This window comes from Loxodonta africana, chromosome 19, assembly GCF_030014295.1.
Source record: "Loxodonta africana isolate mLoxAfr1 chromosome 19, mLoxAfr1.hap2, whole genome shotgun sequence".
In the NCBI taxonomy this organism is placed as follows: Eukaryota; Metazoa; Chordata; class Mammalia; order Proboscidea; family Elephantidae; genus Loxodonta; species Loxodonta africana.
In genome coordinates, this window is record NC_087360.1 from 52700326 (window position 1) to 52717070 (window position 16745).

The following is a 16745-nucleotide window of genomic DNA, read 5'->3' on the forward strand; positions in this document are numbered from 1 at the left end:
AAGTACATACCATCCTACCTCTCCAGGGCTAGTGCTGCCAGGGTAACCAACTGCCATGTTGTCAAGGCAACATAGGTTCCAGAGTTAAGGTCAAGCTCTGGTGTCAACCCACTCCTTTGGTGCGTCTCAACTCCACCTCACTCCCTTCCAACTGTTCTCCCCTTTTTCTAGTGTCACTGTCCTTCACTCTCTCAGGCCTTCAGCTCCTCACCACCACCTGACCCTCATCCCAGTTTGGTTCCTTGACTTCAATATTGCCCCTCCCTCTGTGCCCCCTCCTCCCAACTCTAGGCAGCCTCCTTCATTGTCTAAGACATATGGCTTTGACCTTCTTGGAGGCCCCAGGCCCTGGCCTCTACTGCTCCCTGGACCAGTCCTTCCCGGCACTATGCTTGCAGCACAAACCTGGGCACTTGTAGAGCTTGCGGGCCTGGGCAATATCCCCTTTGCTGAGCCGGGTCCTTTGGCCAATTGGCGGTTTCACCCCATTCACCTCATACTTGGGAACGATGGTGTCCAGGAAGATGCCCCTGGGAGGAAAAAGCCCCAACCTGGATGAGAGTCTGACAGATGGTGGCGTGCCAGTCTGTGCCCACAGGTCACGACCCTGCCTGAGCCCAGACATTCCTCAGCAGGGTCAGGGAAGGGTGGAGTCGTCTCACCCTGTCATTAAGCTGCCCACTGACCAGCATTCACCCTGCTCCGTGGCAGCCACAACAGGAACGCTTTGGGAGGTCAAGGACATGGGCCTGTGATGCAGTGGGGATCCCACTGTTGCCCTCCAGCCCAATCAGGCCCCAACTCTCAGCCACAGAAGAGCTATAGATCCCTGGCCCATCTTGTCTTCCTCCCAGCTGCCCCTCATACTCATTCAGCCCTGACTGAACTTCTCCCAGGTTTATCCAGGGCCAATGCTTCACCCTACTGGCACTGGCTGCTCTGACAGCACCTGGAACAAAGCCAAGGACAAGTTCTACCTCAGCCAGGCCAGACTCTGGGGGCAGCCCTGCCAGCTCCCAATCCATTAGTGTCTCCTATCCCCCACCAGTTCCTCCGTGTTAAACTCTGGGCATTTCCATCTGGGAGGAGCAGAACGAAGCGGAAACAGGCAGACCTCCACCTCCCCAGGGCCCCTGACTCACACCCAGCTGGGTGGAACACAGCAGGGGGTGGGGTGGGATGTGGTGGGAAATGTAAGGGTGGGGGGTCTGTGGGTGTGGGGGCTGGAATGACCTCATCGCCCTTCCTTGGTCTCTATTCCCTCAGGCCTGGAGGCAGAAAGAGTGGGGTCTAGAAGGAGTGACGGAGGTGAGGGAGGAGGGCCACTGTCTAGGAAAGCAGAGACAGTAGATGAAGAAAGAGCCAGACATGGGAAAGGTCAGTTGGGAAGGAGAGTGAGGGCAGGGAGGGGTCATTTCCCACACTCCTCCAAGAAGAAGCTGGGCTCTCAGAATGGCTGTGGCTATTTAGCAGTGGGTGGAGGTGGGCTGAGGTAGGCCCACCTGGACACCATGGCAGCCTGGCTTCTGTTGTCCTGGCACATAGCCAGAGGGCAGTTTTTCAGCTGAACCAGTACCTTTGGAGGGTCTGGCTGTGACTGCTGGGAACCTGGGAATCAGCACCCTGATCACGGTGGGCCCCAGGATAGGGAATAGGTGTGTGTATGTGTGCCTGTGAGTTGGGTGTGGGGACTAGTCCAGGGCAAGAGCTAGGCTTTGCGCAGATTAGTCAATTACAAAAAGGCACCCCTTGCAGGACGAGCAACTAGAAAAGTATGCCCTCTTTGACTGATACAGTTCTGGTGCCACGGCACAACTGGCTTGCAGAGTGGCTGGGTTTCAGCCTCCTCGGCCAGGTATTCTGGGTGTGCACAGTATTACGTGAAGAACTCAGATTTTGTGAATCCAGTCTGAGGTGGACTCACGCGAGGAAGAGGGCTGTAGGGTAGCCAACACCCACAGATCCTCTGCCTGGGAACACAGCCTCCCAGAGGACAACTCTTGTCATTGGTCACTACCTCAGCAGGCCAGGCTGGTATGAAGCGGGAAGGAGAAAGAGAATGGCCTAGAGAGGGCAGGGCTGGGCTGGTCCAGAGAGGCCCTGACTCCATCTCTCACCTGGAGAACGTGTTCCGAGCATAGTGCATGATACTGTCAAAATCATAGGTCTCCCCCAGGGACTCCACTTCCTGGAACTCCATCTTCAAGAAGTTATACTCCTGCCCTGCGGATCAGGAAAAGATGTGGGGGAGGGGCAGAGAGGGGCGGGCCTGTGAGAGATGGAGTGCTGCCTTTTCTGAGTTGGAAATGGGGTCCTCCCTGTACCTGAGAGGTGTCCTCCCCCACCTGAGGGTCGGGGATCAGTCAAGAGAAGCTTGCGGGGAGAGTAAGGGAGGGTCTCTAGAAAAGTCCTGTCCAGCAGAGGGGCAAAGTGAATGGAAGACTTTCTGGAGGAAAGGCTCAAAGGAATATGGGAAGGAAGCACCCATTTCTAGAACCATAGCCTGGAAGGATTCAGTGAAGACTGGAGGAGGCCTGGAGGAGAGAGGGAGGAAGCAGAAAAGAAGGGGAGAGAGATAAAAAATAATACAAAACAGAGTTGCCATAGAGTCGACTTCAACTCATAGTGACCCCATGTGTGTCAGAGTAGAACTGTGTTCCATTGCTGATCACCAGGCCTTTCTTCAAAGGCACCTCTGCTTAACCATTTACACCTCCCAGGGACTCCAGGGGAGAGAAATAGTGAGGAGAAGGAAGAAAGTAAAAAACTCTTAGAGGACAGAAGACAGAAGACTGGATAAAGATGAGGAAAAAGGCCTGCCACGTATCCAAGGTTGAGCTGACCACGCCGCCAACCCTGCAGGGTAGGCTATCTGGCTCTGGCTGCTCATGCTGGCCGGAGTCCTGGACTAGGAACTATCCAGGACCCTCAGAGTAGCTCCATAACTCATTCTCCGTCCCTGAGCCTCAGGGATGAAATGTGGACCGACCTGGGCCAAGGGCAGGGGCTGCAACTGCCTAGCCTGCTACGTCTATAATGCTAAGTTGACCAAAACCAAAGACGATGTCTATGGCGGCCCTGGAAATGGGGGCGGAAGGCGGACGCCGAGAGTGAGCAGCTCCTACCTGGCTGGATATTCTCGCGAATGATAGAGACATGGCGATCCCGGTCCGGCCGTGTGTGCTCGTGCCAGAAGCCGATGACGTGGCCCAGCTCGTGGACCACGATGCCAAACTTGTCGCAGTTCTTCCCTATGGAGATGGCCTGGGGGCCTCCGCCACGGCGACCCACGTAAGAGCAGCACCTGGGGGGCGGGACCAGCTCAGGGGGGCGGTCCCGAGCTGGGGGAGTGCATCCACTCAGGGGCCGGGCCGGGCGAGGCTGCCAGGGGTGGGTGGGAGCAGAGGGGCCCGGGAAGGACCTGAGTGTGGAACGCCCAAGCTGGAAGCTATGTGTTGGGGTCGTGGTCACATCAAGGGGCAGTTCATGGGGAGATGCCCAGTGCCAGAGAGGGGACAGATCCAGGGCGGTGCCCAGCTGGGGGCAGCTGCAGTGTAGCGGGCAGAACATGGGTTGGGGCGAGGCCTGCGGGTGCAATGCCCAGGGGCCCCTGCTCACCCGCAGGGTCGATAGGTGAATACAATATAGCTGTCCTCATCTGTGCGCTCCAGGAAAGTGACACACGTATGCTTCTCCCAGTGTCTCATGGCCTGCCGGAAGACTGCCCTCTGGCTACCTGCCAGGACAAAGGAGGCCAGGCTGTCACAGTGTCCAGGTGGGCTCACCTAGGCCCACCTCCACCCACCGCTAGAGTCACAGCCATTCTGAGAGCAGACTGCATGAAAAGGAACTTGTGGACAGAGAGGCAGAAGGTACCGTGCAGACTGCCGTGGGACAGGGCTGCCCCAAGGCTGCCTTCCGTGTTCCCCTGCTAGGACCCACGCTTACCGGTGAAATTTCCCCCAATGACAAAGGGGATGACTCCATCGGGCCACACCCGTTCTGGTCTGGATGTTGCTGCCCGTCGGCTCCGGCTCCTGGACCTGCCTCTCCATCTCCGGCGGGGTTTCCTCTGAGGCTGCCCACTAGCACTCTGGCAGTTAGGAATGGAAGAGTTTCCTGGATGTGAAAGAGGAAAACACTGGTAGAAAGTCGGTGGAGCGGAAGAGAAGGAAAACCAATTGAAAAAGTGAGCAATTGTGTTATCATTTCCTAGGAACTGCGGGACAGCTGGGGGGACCCCAGGTTAGGAAAATGTTCGTGTCTCATTTCATAAACCTTTTGCTTGTGGTGTAACACAAAATTTTATGTCTTCTTTTGTTGTTATATGCCATCAAGTCAATTTCAACTCATAGTAACCCCACGTGTGACAGAGTAGAACTGCCCCATAAGGTTTTCTGGGCTATAATCTTTATGGGAGCAGATGGCCAGGTCTTTCTCCTGCAGAGCCGCTGGGTGGGATCAAAGAATCTACCTTTCAGTTAGCAGCCTAGCACTTAACCATTGTACCACCAGGGCTCTTTAAGTCTTCTTTAAGGATTCCCAAATGTGTGTTCTTGTTTGATACAGCAGCACTATGGGATGGACAGATGCAGAAACTAAGGCCAAAGAAGTAATTTGCCCTAAGTCACACAGTGGGTCAGTCACAGAACCCAAGTGATCAAACCCCTACATGCTGTTTTCCCCTTGCACATGCCTACTAGTTCCCCACTAAGGTCAAGGTCACCCTCCAATGTCAGTTGCTCTCTGGGGTAGTTTGACCTTTATCCACTGGTTGCTCATGCAGGATCCTCTCTTATGCTGGACAGGACAACTGCCTGGCACCACCAGTGTATGCTGAGAACAGGACTAAGTGAAAATCCCTGCCCTTGGGCAATGGGAGAGCTACATGCGGGCAGGACTGTGTCTTGGTCAACACCTTTGGCAATGACCAGCCTTTGCCCCACTACAGAGTAATGAGAAAGTTAGAAAGAACTGACCACCCCCCGCCCAGGCCCTCATTCTTCCCATCCCCTCCCCTATTCACAAGTGCCAGGTGTGCTATCAGGTACTTGGACCACAACCAGAGATAAGCAGGAACCATCCTGCCCTTGAAGAGCTTTGAGTCCCACTGTGGAGAGAGCCATAGAAACAAATAACTTTGATACAGTGTGGTAATTATACTAACATTGTAAACACAGAGCAGAGAGAGAGCACAGAAAATGGAGATATAGTCATGTTTGGGGCAATTAGGGAAGATTTCACAAGAGAAGCCTTTGATATGGGCCTTGAAGGATGCATAGAAGCTTGAAAAGTAGAAGCAGGAGGAAAAGCCAGAAGGAATTACACTACTGGGGGAAGAGACTTGGATTTGGAATGAGAAGGCTTGAATTTCAGGCCCAACTCTGCCACTAACTAATGTTGTGATCTTGGACAAGTCACTTTACCTCTGTGAGCCTTAGTTTCTGTATTTGTAAAACTTGAGTTGTTCTAACACCTACTTTTGAAGGTGGTTGAGGACAGTGAAGTTAGATAATACTTATGAAAGTGCTTTGTAAACTCTAAGCAGAGAGGACATTAGTTCTTAGTTCCTGGGTATGTCTACAATAACTGCTCCTCTGGGGAAGGGATAAAGGTATCCCAGGGGAAGACAGGCCCTTGTGCTGGGTTCAAGTTAATGGCCTCTGTCTATGAACCACAATTTGTGTCTGGGAGCAGGGAGGTTCCTTGTTTCTGCAAGTTTGGAACCCATTCCCAGGGCACGGAAAAGCTGGTCCATACCAAGTGTACCTGAAGCTTTGATGGAAGACCGATGGATTGCACGCTGTCTTAGATCCGCAGCCTGCTGCACCTGGAAGGCCCTCAAGTCCTCTTCGTCCAGGGCAATGTCACCAAGAAAGGCAGCTGGAGAGAAAGAGAGACCAGGAGCTGTGTTAATGTTCCTACCCAGACTGAGTGCAGGGTGCTCACGAGCCTAACCCCGTGGGCACATGCCCACACCCCCCTCCCCCGCAGCAACTTTAATGCTCAAACCCCATATAAGGAAGAATAAAGAGAAGGGCAGGGAGGGACTGGCCTTGAGGGTCTCTTGGGAAACTCCTGCCCACTTTTTAGTTGGAATCCCAGCAAAGCTGATGCCCAGCCCCCAGCAAACTATTAGATCCAAGAAGACACAGTTGCATCATTTATTCTTTGTTTAACAAATGCTTAGTAAGCACCTACTATGGGCCAGGTATTTGTTGTACTTTGGTGGCTTGAGTGTTATTATGATGCTGGAAGCTATGTTACCAGTATTCCAAATACCAGCAGGCTCACCCAGGGTGGCCAAGTTTCAGGGGAGCTTCCAGGCTAAGACAGACTAAGAATAAAGGCTTAGTGATCTACTTCTGAAAAGTGACCATTAAAAACCCAGTGGCTCACAACAGAGTCTTGTCTGATGTGGTGCTGGAAGGTGTGTCCCCTAGTTTTGAAGGCACTCTAAATACACAGTGACCGCAACAATGGACTCAAGCATACCAAAAATGGTGAAGATGCACAGGACCAGGCAATGTTTCATTTGCTGTATATGGAGATGCTCTGAGTTGGAGCCAACTCAATGGCAGCTAACAACAACCTGGGCCAGGTACTATTCCAGAGATTAGCAAGACTGAGAAGCTAACATTGTAGTAGGGGAAAACCAGCTATAAACAAGTAAACGAATACCGAACGAGAAAATTCTAGATAGTGATGGGTGCTGTAAAAAAATAAAATGAGGTGAGATAATGGAGTGACTACTTCATGTGCCCATAATCCCTGGCACTGTGCTAAGCATGCTGTGTTCACTCAACAAATGCCAACTTAATTAAATTGAGGGGAGGATATGAATAAAAATTGGAGCAGAAAAGGATATTAGGGAAACTGAGACACGCAATGGGAGCTTTCCAGCCAGGAGGAAAAGGTTTTACAGTTCTCAAGTGATGCCCATTCTGAGTCTTAGGGTCCCCCTCTCTGGTGGAAGAGGCTCTAGGGGAAGAGAGCTTCCCTAATAGGCCATTTAGATTTCTGGAGCTGGGGAGAGATGTTTCTGGAGAGATGGGCTCAACAATCTGTCTTCTTTTTGAGAAGTCTGGAGCAGGAAGAAGCAGAGGTCATACAGCTGACCGCTTTGGAAGAAGCTCAGATGGGAGCTTCGTGCTGGGCTGGGGTGGGGGAGACGGGAGGCTGAGCCGGAGGTGGGAGCAGAGAGCAGCTTCCCTGCAGCTCCACCCACGGCGACATCTGCTTCTCATCCTGGAGTGCTACACAGGCCTGGCGGTCAGCATTACACAAATTGTTTTAACCTTGAGGCCTTACACACAGGTTTCTCCTCCCCCGATGGCCCTACTGGGTAAATGCACACACTTAGTTCATCATACACAGAAGAAGACAGTCTGTTAGTGTCCCTCAGACATACGATGATATCCACGCCCATGCCATCAAACACAGAGCTCCACAAAGTCACAGAGACATCCTGTGCATGCAAACAGTGCCCAGCACAGGACTTCCATGCGTCAGGCATTCAATAAGTGTTTGAATGAATGTAGTATCACGATATTCTTCTGGCCTGCAAATACATGCCCAGACAGACCCATGCTTATATGCAGATGTGATCTAGACACTGATCAACTGAACATGGGAGTGACTTCAGCAGTCACCTAAGCCAACCTCCCATTTTACAGATGAGGAAACTGAGGTCCAGAAGGAAAATGATTTAATTAAGGCCATACTTCCAGTCACTGGAAAAGATGAATTGATAACTCAGACCTCCCGATTCCCAGTCTAGTGCCCTTGAGTACATTACCTCTCTCTAGAATCCGTCTTGTAAATACATACACACAAAAATAGATACTCATGCAGACACACATCCACAAAAAAATACACACACAATCACAGATAGTCCAAAAAAAAAAAAAAAAACCACACACACACACATGCAAGTTCCAACATACAATTTCAGGAACAAATCAAAGCCAAACTCTGGACCCACTAAGTCAATAATAATAGCAATAATGATACCTTAGGTAAATGTCTGTTGAAATTTATGTGTCACTTTCCAGTTTACAAACTGCTCTCACTTTAATGAGTTCATTTAATCCTGGCCCACCCACAACCTGCCCAATAGGCCATACTCCACCCCATGCAGTTGCCTGGGAGTGTCCCATTACAAACTCTTGGAGAGATAACCTAGTGACTAGATTCCAGCCCACATCCCTGTCTTTAGAGATCAGAACACTTGGGTCTAGAGAGAGGAAATGACTTACTCAAGGTCACCAGCAGGTAAGTGGCTCAGAATCTCTTCCACCACTTAAAAAGCCTCTCTTACTTCAAATGCCACCCTCAGTGGCTTGGCTCAGCAACTGATGGGACAGCAACAGAAGAAGACATTTCTCAGCTGACATGCAAGAGTGGCTTTAGCAACGATATGGGATGGAAAGTGCATTCTAAGGATGTGATGGTGGGTTCTTAGATGTTAACATTCACGCAGGTGCACACGTGCCACATAAGTACCCCCATGCCTTTGCACACTTGCAGACGCTGCACCTCCAGACTCACACACCCACAGCCACACTCACATAAAAAAATACCCCCATATACACATGTGGCTGGATGTTTAGACTCGTCTTTGGATATGGAAGCAAAGAACAAGGTCTTTGGAGTCAGGCAGACCTGCTTTTGAATCCCAGCTTGCTACCACTAGCTGACAAATCATATAAACTCTTCTAAACATCAGTTTTCTCATGTAAAAAGGGGCTAATAATAGAATCTGTCTCCTAGGATTACTGCATGAAATAAGGCATGGAAATAAAGCAGCTAGCACAGAACCTGGAGCATAGTCAGCACCCATTAAAAGGCCACTTTTATCAATTTCCCAACAACAACCCCTAAGCTCAAGTTCACCACTATACTTTCCAAGAGCGTGCTGGTTCATCCACACTCGCCTCCTGGCTGAGTGAAGCTCTGGGCGATGAGAACCAAAACCTCAAATTCCAAGTCTGGAGGCCACAGAACTCTGCTGGCCTGCGGGCCAGGGCAGTGTGGAGGACAGGGCAAGCAGAAGGCGGAATAGGCCCGGGGCCCAAGAGCTCATCTGCCGAGTGAGCGGGGAGCCCTGTGGTGGGGATGTCATGGCTGAAGAATGCATGGGAACAGAGTCAGGGTGGGAAGAGATGGGTGGGCAGGAGACCTTATGGCTCAGGCACTGAGCCTGAAGACCCTGACCCTTTGGGATTCCTTCTTGGGAAACTAGGCAATCTACAGAGTCCAGCCTCCCTTACCCGGAAGGAAGCCCTGGGGTCAGGGTCAGGGTAGTAGTTGTTTTCAACACAGGATCAAAAGTTTTTGTTTTGTTTTCCGGCTGTAAACCAGCCAGGAGCACTCGTGGCTGCTCCACAGCCAGGCCAGAGCAGGAGAGGAAAGAAGGGAAAGAGTCGGACCCTGTGGGCCTTGGGCTGGGAAAGAGTCTTTCTCCTCCAGGTCAGCCTCTGGACCCCAAAGTCACCTCCCCCAGGGCATGGTAAGACATCACCAGCTGAGGAGGGGGTGGGGAATGGGAGGACCCTGGCCAGTGTGATACAGCCCTGTAAGACCATGTGTACAGGGTATATACGTGTCCCATGACATAAATGCAAATTTCCAGCTGGCGAGGACACACTCAAGCTCCCAAGAATAAGCAAATGGACTTAATTAACCACATGTGTACACTTACACATAGCTGCATATTTGCATGCACACTTGCACATACTCAGGAGTACCCACACGCACAGTTGAATAGACTTGCCCAGAATGCAGTGATACTCACAAACACACAAGCACACACACACTTGGCCACTTCCTTGTCCAAGCCCTAGTGCTTTCAAACACACAAATCACTGCTTGTTCACACCACATCTGCAAAGGACACCCCCACCCCCGCCAGAAGCTAGAGGGAGAGAGATTGGCCAAGCCCCCTTGATATCACTTAGGAGAGCCTTAGTGGCCTGAGGAGTAACACTCCGGAGAAACTAGAATTCGTAGGAGTCCCTTCTTCCTGGGGAGTCCCACTGGCTCCCTCCATCTGGAGCCTGGGGAGATTTTAAGTCTTTTTCTCCTCCCTTGGGGCACCTAAAAGAAAAGGTGACTCAGCAGGAGCAGAGGTGGGTGGGATGACTCATCCAGCATGTCTGGAGGGGGAATGTGGTCTGGTGAAAGAAGGGATCATTTTTCAACCTCCAGGGCTCCCAAAGTCCAAACCTGAGCCCTGAAGCCCCTGGGGTGAGGACGATGAGGAGGGATGGGGAACTACGGCTCCACCTCACCCTCTGCGGACCTCTGAGCTGTCAGCTGAGGTAGAAGTGGAAGCAAGGTCCTGACTGGCTCAGGATCAGTCCACATGGGTTTCTCTGCTATGGGATCAACTCTGTCCCAATTCCTGCCTCCACAGTCTCTCCCAGAGCCCCAAGATCACTGGCAAGTCTGTTCCCGCATCAGAGCAGCTGGGCTGGCCAAAGGGCAAGGGAATCTTGGGGAAGAAGACCCTCGAACGTTTAGCATCCCAATGCACAATAAATCAGGGCTGACTTGAAATCAGCTGAGCAAGGGCAAGAGAGAGGGCTTAGTAGAATCAGCTCTGAACACACAAACAGACCTGCTTGACTTCCTGCCCATTACTCTGTTCTTGGCCAAGAAGATCCAGGAACCTCCCCAGAGTCTCAAGGGTCCTCAATTCGCCCTTACTGCAACAGTAACCACACTCCAACAGTAACAGCAAGAAGTGACTTCAAATGAAGGGAGATGGCTATCCTCAGAGCAACCTGAGAGATTCCGAGTAAGCCAGGCAGTCAATGGGGCTTTTATTCCTGGTCCTTGGTTTGGGTGGAGGAAAAGGAGAAAGCTGGAGAAGAGCAAGTGAGGAGGGTAGCAGTCATCCAATAGAAGTAGAGTCAGGCATTGCCACCATTATCACCAACATCTGGAGAGCAGGGCTGCAGGAGGGGCAAGAAGCAAAGGCAAGCAGGAGAAGACAACACACAGAAGAAAGCCAGTGGACCCTTGACTTGAGGGCAACAGGGTGGGGTCTTAAAGAGTCAAGCAGGAGGAAGGCAAGGCTCAGCAGAGGTGTATGTAGGTAAGGGCCCGGGAATGCACATCTGAGTTTCCTCTAGACATGGGCAATGGGACTTGAGCATCAATCACGTGCAGGAGGGAGGCCTGGCCTGACCCTGAAGCTTAGCCTTGTCAGGCACTAGGGCCCTAGAGCCACCCCCATGCCTGGCCTGGCTCCCCACAAGCCTCACTTCACCCTTGTGGAAAGCTTCCTCCAGAGCTGTTGTTTGAAGTTCCAACTCAGCTAGCCCCACCCTAGCATGAAATCTGAGACTGGGGATAGGGCCCTCAGCCTTTCGCTGCTCCGAAAATCACTCCAATTTCAAACTAGAAGTGAAATACATCAGATTGGCTTCCTACCCATTCTTTAAGGCCTTGCGCCAGCCCCACCTCCTCCATGAAGACATCCCCAAACCTTCCCAGCCTACAGTGCTCACTTTTTCTCTGCCACCATCACCACCAGGCTAAGAAGAGGGCAAGAACTCCTTTAGCCATCAAAGTCTTTTTTTCTAATTTGGTACTTAACACACATTGGTTTATGCTCTTGGTCGTGTCTGTGTCTTGTCCCCCTACTAGACTATTAGCTCCATGAGGGCAGGGGCCATGTTTTATACTTTTCTGTATCGTTGACAGCATCAAGCAAAGTGCCTGGCATGTATTAGGCATTTGGTAAATGCAGATTAATTGGATAAATAAGTGACACAAAGACAAAGCCAGGAAGAAAACCTAAAAATAAACAAATAAAATAAAGTGAAAGTCCAAGGCACAGAAAACAGAGGGTAGGCAGCCAACATTTATTTAGTGCATACTGTGTGTTAAGCACTAATAAGTGTTTTTATATGGTCTCATACTTAATCCTTACAACCACTCTGTGTGTTATCAAATCCATTTTACAGGTGAGAAAAACCAAGTTCAGAGATGATAATTAACATTCCCAAGGTGGTATAGCTGATGAGTAGTGGGTCCAGGATTGAAACTAGGTGGCCTGCAAATAAAGCCCATGCTCCGTCTACTTAGCCTCATGCCCACCCCAGGCACCCAGCGAGAAAGATGACAGCTAACATCCCAGTTTATCCATAGCCCAGGGGGGTGCAGGAGGAAGGCATGGGGGGCTGGGCTTGTCCCCTTCCACTGTGAAGGGTCTCCCATTCCTGCAGTCTGCTATAATCCATCCATTCAAAGAGGGTGTGAAGGAAAGGAAAGTCCTTGAACAGGGTCCCCAGAGTCAGGCAATTCATTTTAGAAACTGTACCACAGCCCCTGGCTCTGGCTATTTGGAGCCAAGCTGAAGTCAGAGGCAGGAAGTGGAGAAAAAGTTCTGATAGCTTGTGCCCTCTGTGTGCTCTTGTTCCAGGCAGCCTGCTCAGGGTCATTTGGTCAGACAAATGGCCCAAGTGCCTGGCCATCTGGTCACTACAGGGGGTTATACAAGGTCTTCATGGACAAAGAACACATACACATAGACACAAACACACACTCCAGGGGCTCTGACCTAGGCTAATTAGCCTCTGGTGTCTATGGGGTGAGAGAACTGATACACAGGATCTGAGTTCTCTTTGTGTTTTTCCTCTTTCCACCTCAACTTGGCCTTGGTAAGGGCCTCCTGGCACATAGTGGAAAAGATAAGTCCCTTCTGGGCTGGCTTCTCTGACTTTGACAGCTGCCTCCTGGATCCCAGAAAGCTGCTGCTGCCAGTCAGGGACTATGGGATACCCAAGGAGCACTGTCTCAGGGGATCACATGAAAAACTGTCTTCTTCCACTTGGGCTGGGCCGGGGGTCTCCAGAGACTTCTCCTTGGGGGTGCAGGCCACCCCATAGCAAGCTAGACAGATGTGCAGCCCCAGGGCAGTCAAGACGGACTGTGTCCTGGAGTAGGAGATGGGAGAGAAGGAAAAAGTGCACACACACACACTCTGTCTCGGGAGTCTGGCCAGAAAAGTTTCCTGCAGAAGGAAAAGCCTCTTTGCCCCGCTGGTTTCTCTCAGGGACCCTGGGAAATTTCCTCAGGAATCCTCTCTGAAGACCAGAGGCAGCGGCAGCAGCTTCCACAAACAGCAGCAAAACTTGAGTCCTAAAAGTCCCCCAAACTTCCCCCTCCCTCTCCCCCTCGTTCTTTTGTTCCCCACTGCATTGCCAACCAGGCAGCTCCCGGCTTCCCACACTGGACTGTCCTCCCCCAAGCCCAAACCCTAAACCCAGCCCGCGCCTCCCTGCCGGGCCTGCCGGAGCCCTAGCCCCTCGCGCCCGGCCGGCCGGTGGCGGGCTGCTCCCTACCCGCCTTGCAGGGGTCTTTGTAGTTGAGGGGCTCCCAGTCGTCCTCCTCTCCCAGGTCATAGGTGTAGTCGGCCAAGTCCAGCGGCCGGCCCGGGCGCGGGAGCAGCAGCAGCCAGAGCAGCAGCGGCAGCGGCAGCGGCAGGCGGGCCACGCCGGGCATGCTGGCGGGCGCGGCGGCGGCGGCGGCGGCGGGCGCGGCGGCGGCGGCGGGTCGCGCCCGGACGCGGGAGCGGGCGAGAGGGGAAGCGGAGGAATGGAAGCGAGGAGGAGGGCGCTCCCCTCTTCTCGCTCGCTCGCTCGCTCGCTCCCTCCCTCTCCCGGCCGGCTCCCTCCCTCCCCCTCGCCCCTGGCTCCTTCCCTACCTCTCCCCCTTCCCTCCGCTCGCCCGCCCTCCTTCCTGTCTCCCTCCCCTGCCCTTTCCCGATCTCCCTTCCTCTGCCTTCGCCTCCGGCCTTCTGCCTCTCACTTCCCTTCTTTTCCTTTCTTTCTTTCTCTCCTTCACTCCCTCCCTCCTTCTCCCCCCGTTTTAGGGAAATGAGCTCGCTGGAGGGCGTGTTTTCCCTCGGAGCTCGGCCCCCCGGGGCCGGGACTGTGCTCCGCCGGGCCGGGAACTGCGCCAGCCCGAGGCGGAGAAGGCGAGAAGCCGGCCCGCACTGTGAGGGGGCGCCCGCCGCCGCCTCCTGGCCGCCCCGCTGTCTGCGGAGGGGGCGCTCGGCCCCCCGGGGTCCCTGGCCGGGTGGCCGCTCCCGCAAAGTGCCCTCTAGCGGTGACTTCTACCGGGGGTGTCCCAGCCCCGCAGCCCCCTTCCGGGCTGCGGGACACGCTGTCAGGCGCTGGGTCCCTCGCGCTGCGTCCCTTGCGCTGCCTCTGCCTCTCTGTCCCTATGTCTGTGTGTTTCTCACCTTGCATCTCTCACCCTCTCCCGTATTTGGACCCTCAATCTCTCCCACTCTCGGTCTCTGTCTCTCTGTTTCTGCCTTTCCGTCTCTGTCTCTCTCCCTCTCCCTGCAGACACCACTGGAGGGCGCCTGAAGTCCGTGGATTGCTCCCCAGTTCCCTCCCTACTGCCCGTCCTCCCCTGCCGGTGGTGGACTGAATCCCCAACACACTGGGACAGAGGGAGAACGCGAAAGCACCCTCTGGTCCCCTAAGGCTCTGGCTTCCGCTAGCCAGCCCCTACCAAGAGCAGGACCGAGGGAGTGTCAGGCGATAGAAGAGGTACACCCTTTGTTTTTCTATAAGGCTGCTTTATTCTTTTGCGGTAGGAACGCGCTGGCCCATAGAAGCCACCCCTCCTCTCCCAGCTCCCATCCTCGCCCCACAAGCTCCCATTTCTCCAGGGCCAGTCCCACAGTAAGGTTGGAGAACAGCTTTCTGCCTGTCTGCAAAAGACCCTTTGCTTGATGGGTCTTTCCTGTCCCCTTGGGGCTTCCACAGACCCTGTGAAGCAAAGGAACACTATCATGTGAGGGAGAAGGACTGGGGAAGGATGTCTTTGAACCTTCCCTCCCCTGAGCTCCCCAGGTGAAGGGGCACCAGTGGTTCCTCCAAGGCCTGGTCAACTGACACGGCAGGTGGCCCAAACAAGCCCTCCTGGAGTGCTGCTGCTCCAGTGCCCTGGCACCAGCTCACCTGAGGGTCCTAGATGTAGTAGAGAGGCACCTCGCCACACAGGGTGCTCACGGCGGTGCCCAGGAAGGCCAGGTCTCCAGTGGATGCTGAGCTAGCGCTGCGCCTTTCTTCCTGGTCTAGCTTAGAGGTAGGCACTGCAGGCTTGGCCTGGAAAGAGTACCTGATTCGGAGTCTGGGAACTGAGTTTTTGTCTTACCTCTGACCTTATTGTGGGACCTCAGGTATGTCAGGTACTCTCTCTGAGCCTGTTTCCTTACCAACAAAGAGGGGATTGTGCTACAGCCAGAGGTTTTGTGTGGGTCCGGTAGCTTGGCAGTGGAGTGGGCAGAAACGGGTAGGGAAGGCGCTGTGCAGGTGAGTATAGAGAGGGGCACTGACCCGACAGCCCACGAAGAGTAGTGCTTTACAGTTGACAATATCTGTCATTGCAAATTGTCCTCACAGCAACCTTGGGAGAGAGACAGCCCACTCCCTCTCTCCCACACACCTACCTGGAAGTTCTGGAATTTTCTAATCAGAGCCTCAAGACTGGGGATGCCCTCCGGAGCCATCTTCATGATGTAGCAACAGGTTCCAGGGGCTGACTTGTAAGCGATCAGGAGCTGGGCACAGGAACGGCAGAGTTCATTAGGAAGCCCCCTGCCTGGCTCACTCCCAACCCTGATCCTTACCCATCTCCCTCTAGGTTGGCCATGAAATTCATATTGGAATCTGGGGTCATGCATCTTAAGAGGAGGGAAAGAGGCTGGGGAATGGGAGAGTTGGATGTTATGAAGTGGCACAACTGAGTGCACCTGACAAAGTCTTGTCATTGGCTGCCAGCCCCAAGGTCAATAGGTTCAGGCATACCCACCCTCTTGTAGTCATACACTACGATGCCAGTGGAGCCGATGGAGAAGGTGGCAGTGGTACCCGCATGCTCAGTCAGGGCCGTGCGTTGCTGAGTTTCCAGTCCCCCCATGCTCATCTCTAGGACCTGGAGGTGGAGGATAGCGCTGCCTCTTTTTTCAAATGCAATTCATTCTTTCCTGAGAGCTCAGAGAGGCTGAATGAACCGAGTGCTGCAGGATATAGGCTGTTACACTGTAGGGCAGGGGCTCAGTGGATAAGCCCAGGCCATGTTTACCCCCTGTTCCTCCCTCCATCCTTCCCATGCTGTGTCCCTTTCCTCTTCCTCTTCATTTCCCTTGAAGTTTCTTGTGTCCATCCCCACCCAGGCCCTCTGCCCACTGCCCACCCTATCCCAGCCTTGCTCACCATCTCGGTATGTTTCTGGCTCATGTGAAGACCCATAAGCAGGGCCCCTACAATCACCACGACGACAAGGACCACGACCACAACTATGATGAGAAGGCGTTTGAGGTTCCCAGGGCAGCAGGGGATGACAAATCGGCCCCGTGGGGCTGCTGAGTAGTCCTGACATGATGGGACAAGCAGGGAGATAGGAGTGAGGTCATGAGGATTCCCCCTCCTCTCCTTGCACAAGCTGGACACCTTCCCATACCCTCCCAGAGCTGGACAGTTAATGCTATGGACATGCAAAGGAGGACTGAGATGGCTCCTTGAAGGAGGTGGAACTAGAAGATGCACAGGACTCCAACCAACCCATAGATGCTTAGAAGCAAGGACTAGTTTAGATGGACCCAAGAAAGCCTGTTTCACCAGCCTTATCTCCTGCCCTTTCCTCCAAGCGTCTGGTACTCCAGTCATGCCCGGATGTTCTCTGTTCCCCAAATGATCCAGGCTCCCTCATTCCTC

At 53.2% G+C, this 16745-nt stretch overlaps 2 protein-coding genes across 4 annotated transcripts in view; both read right to left on the reverse strand.

Moving 5' to 3' along the window:
• BMP1 (bone morphogenetic protein 1) overlaps window positions 1–13515 on the reverse strand; it is a 46752-nt gene extending 33237 nt beyond the window's left edge. For 2 of the 3 annotated variants that reach the window (XM_003412479.4, XM_003412480.4), the window contains exons 1-7: window positions 13356–13515; window positions 5770–5883; window positions 3949–4119; window positions 3619–3736; window positions 3126–3304; window positions 2118–2223; window positions 406–530 (exon numbers count right to left, since the gene is read on the reverse strand). In XM_003412479.4, the coding sequence (XP_003412527.1) occupies window positions 406–530; window positions 2118–2223; window positions 3126–3304; window positions 3619–3736; window positions 3949–4119; window positions 5770–5883; window positions 13356–13515 (973 nt within the window). Of the gene's footprint in view, window positions 1–405; window positions 531–2117; window positions 2224–3125; window positions 3342–3618; window positions 3737–3948; window positions 4120–5769; window positions 5884–13355 lie in introns of those variants that run through there. The other variant, XM_023551026.2, reaches the window with a different exon arrangement.
• A 1436-nt stretch (window positions 13516–14951) lies between these two features.
• On the reverse strand, window positions 14952–16745 carry SFTPC (surfactant protein C). The gene is made up of 4 exons (XM_064272720.1): window positions 16245–16745; window positions 15841–15963; window positions 15471–15589; window positions 14952–15147 (listed from the first exon to the last, which is right to left on the reverse strand). The coding sequence occupies exons 1-4, from the start codon at window positions 16695–16697 to the stop codon at window positions 14997–14999; spliced, it is 846 nt and encodes a 281-aa protein (XP_064128790.1). The 5' UTR covers window positions 16698–16745; the 3' UTR covers window positions 14952–14996.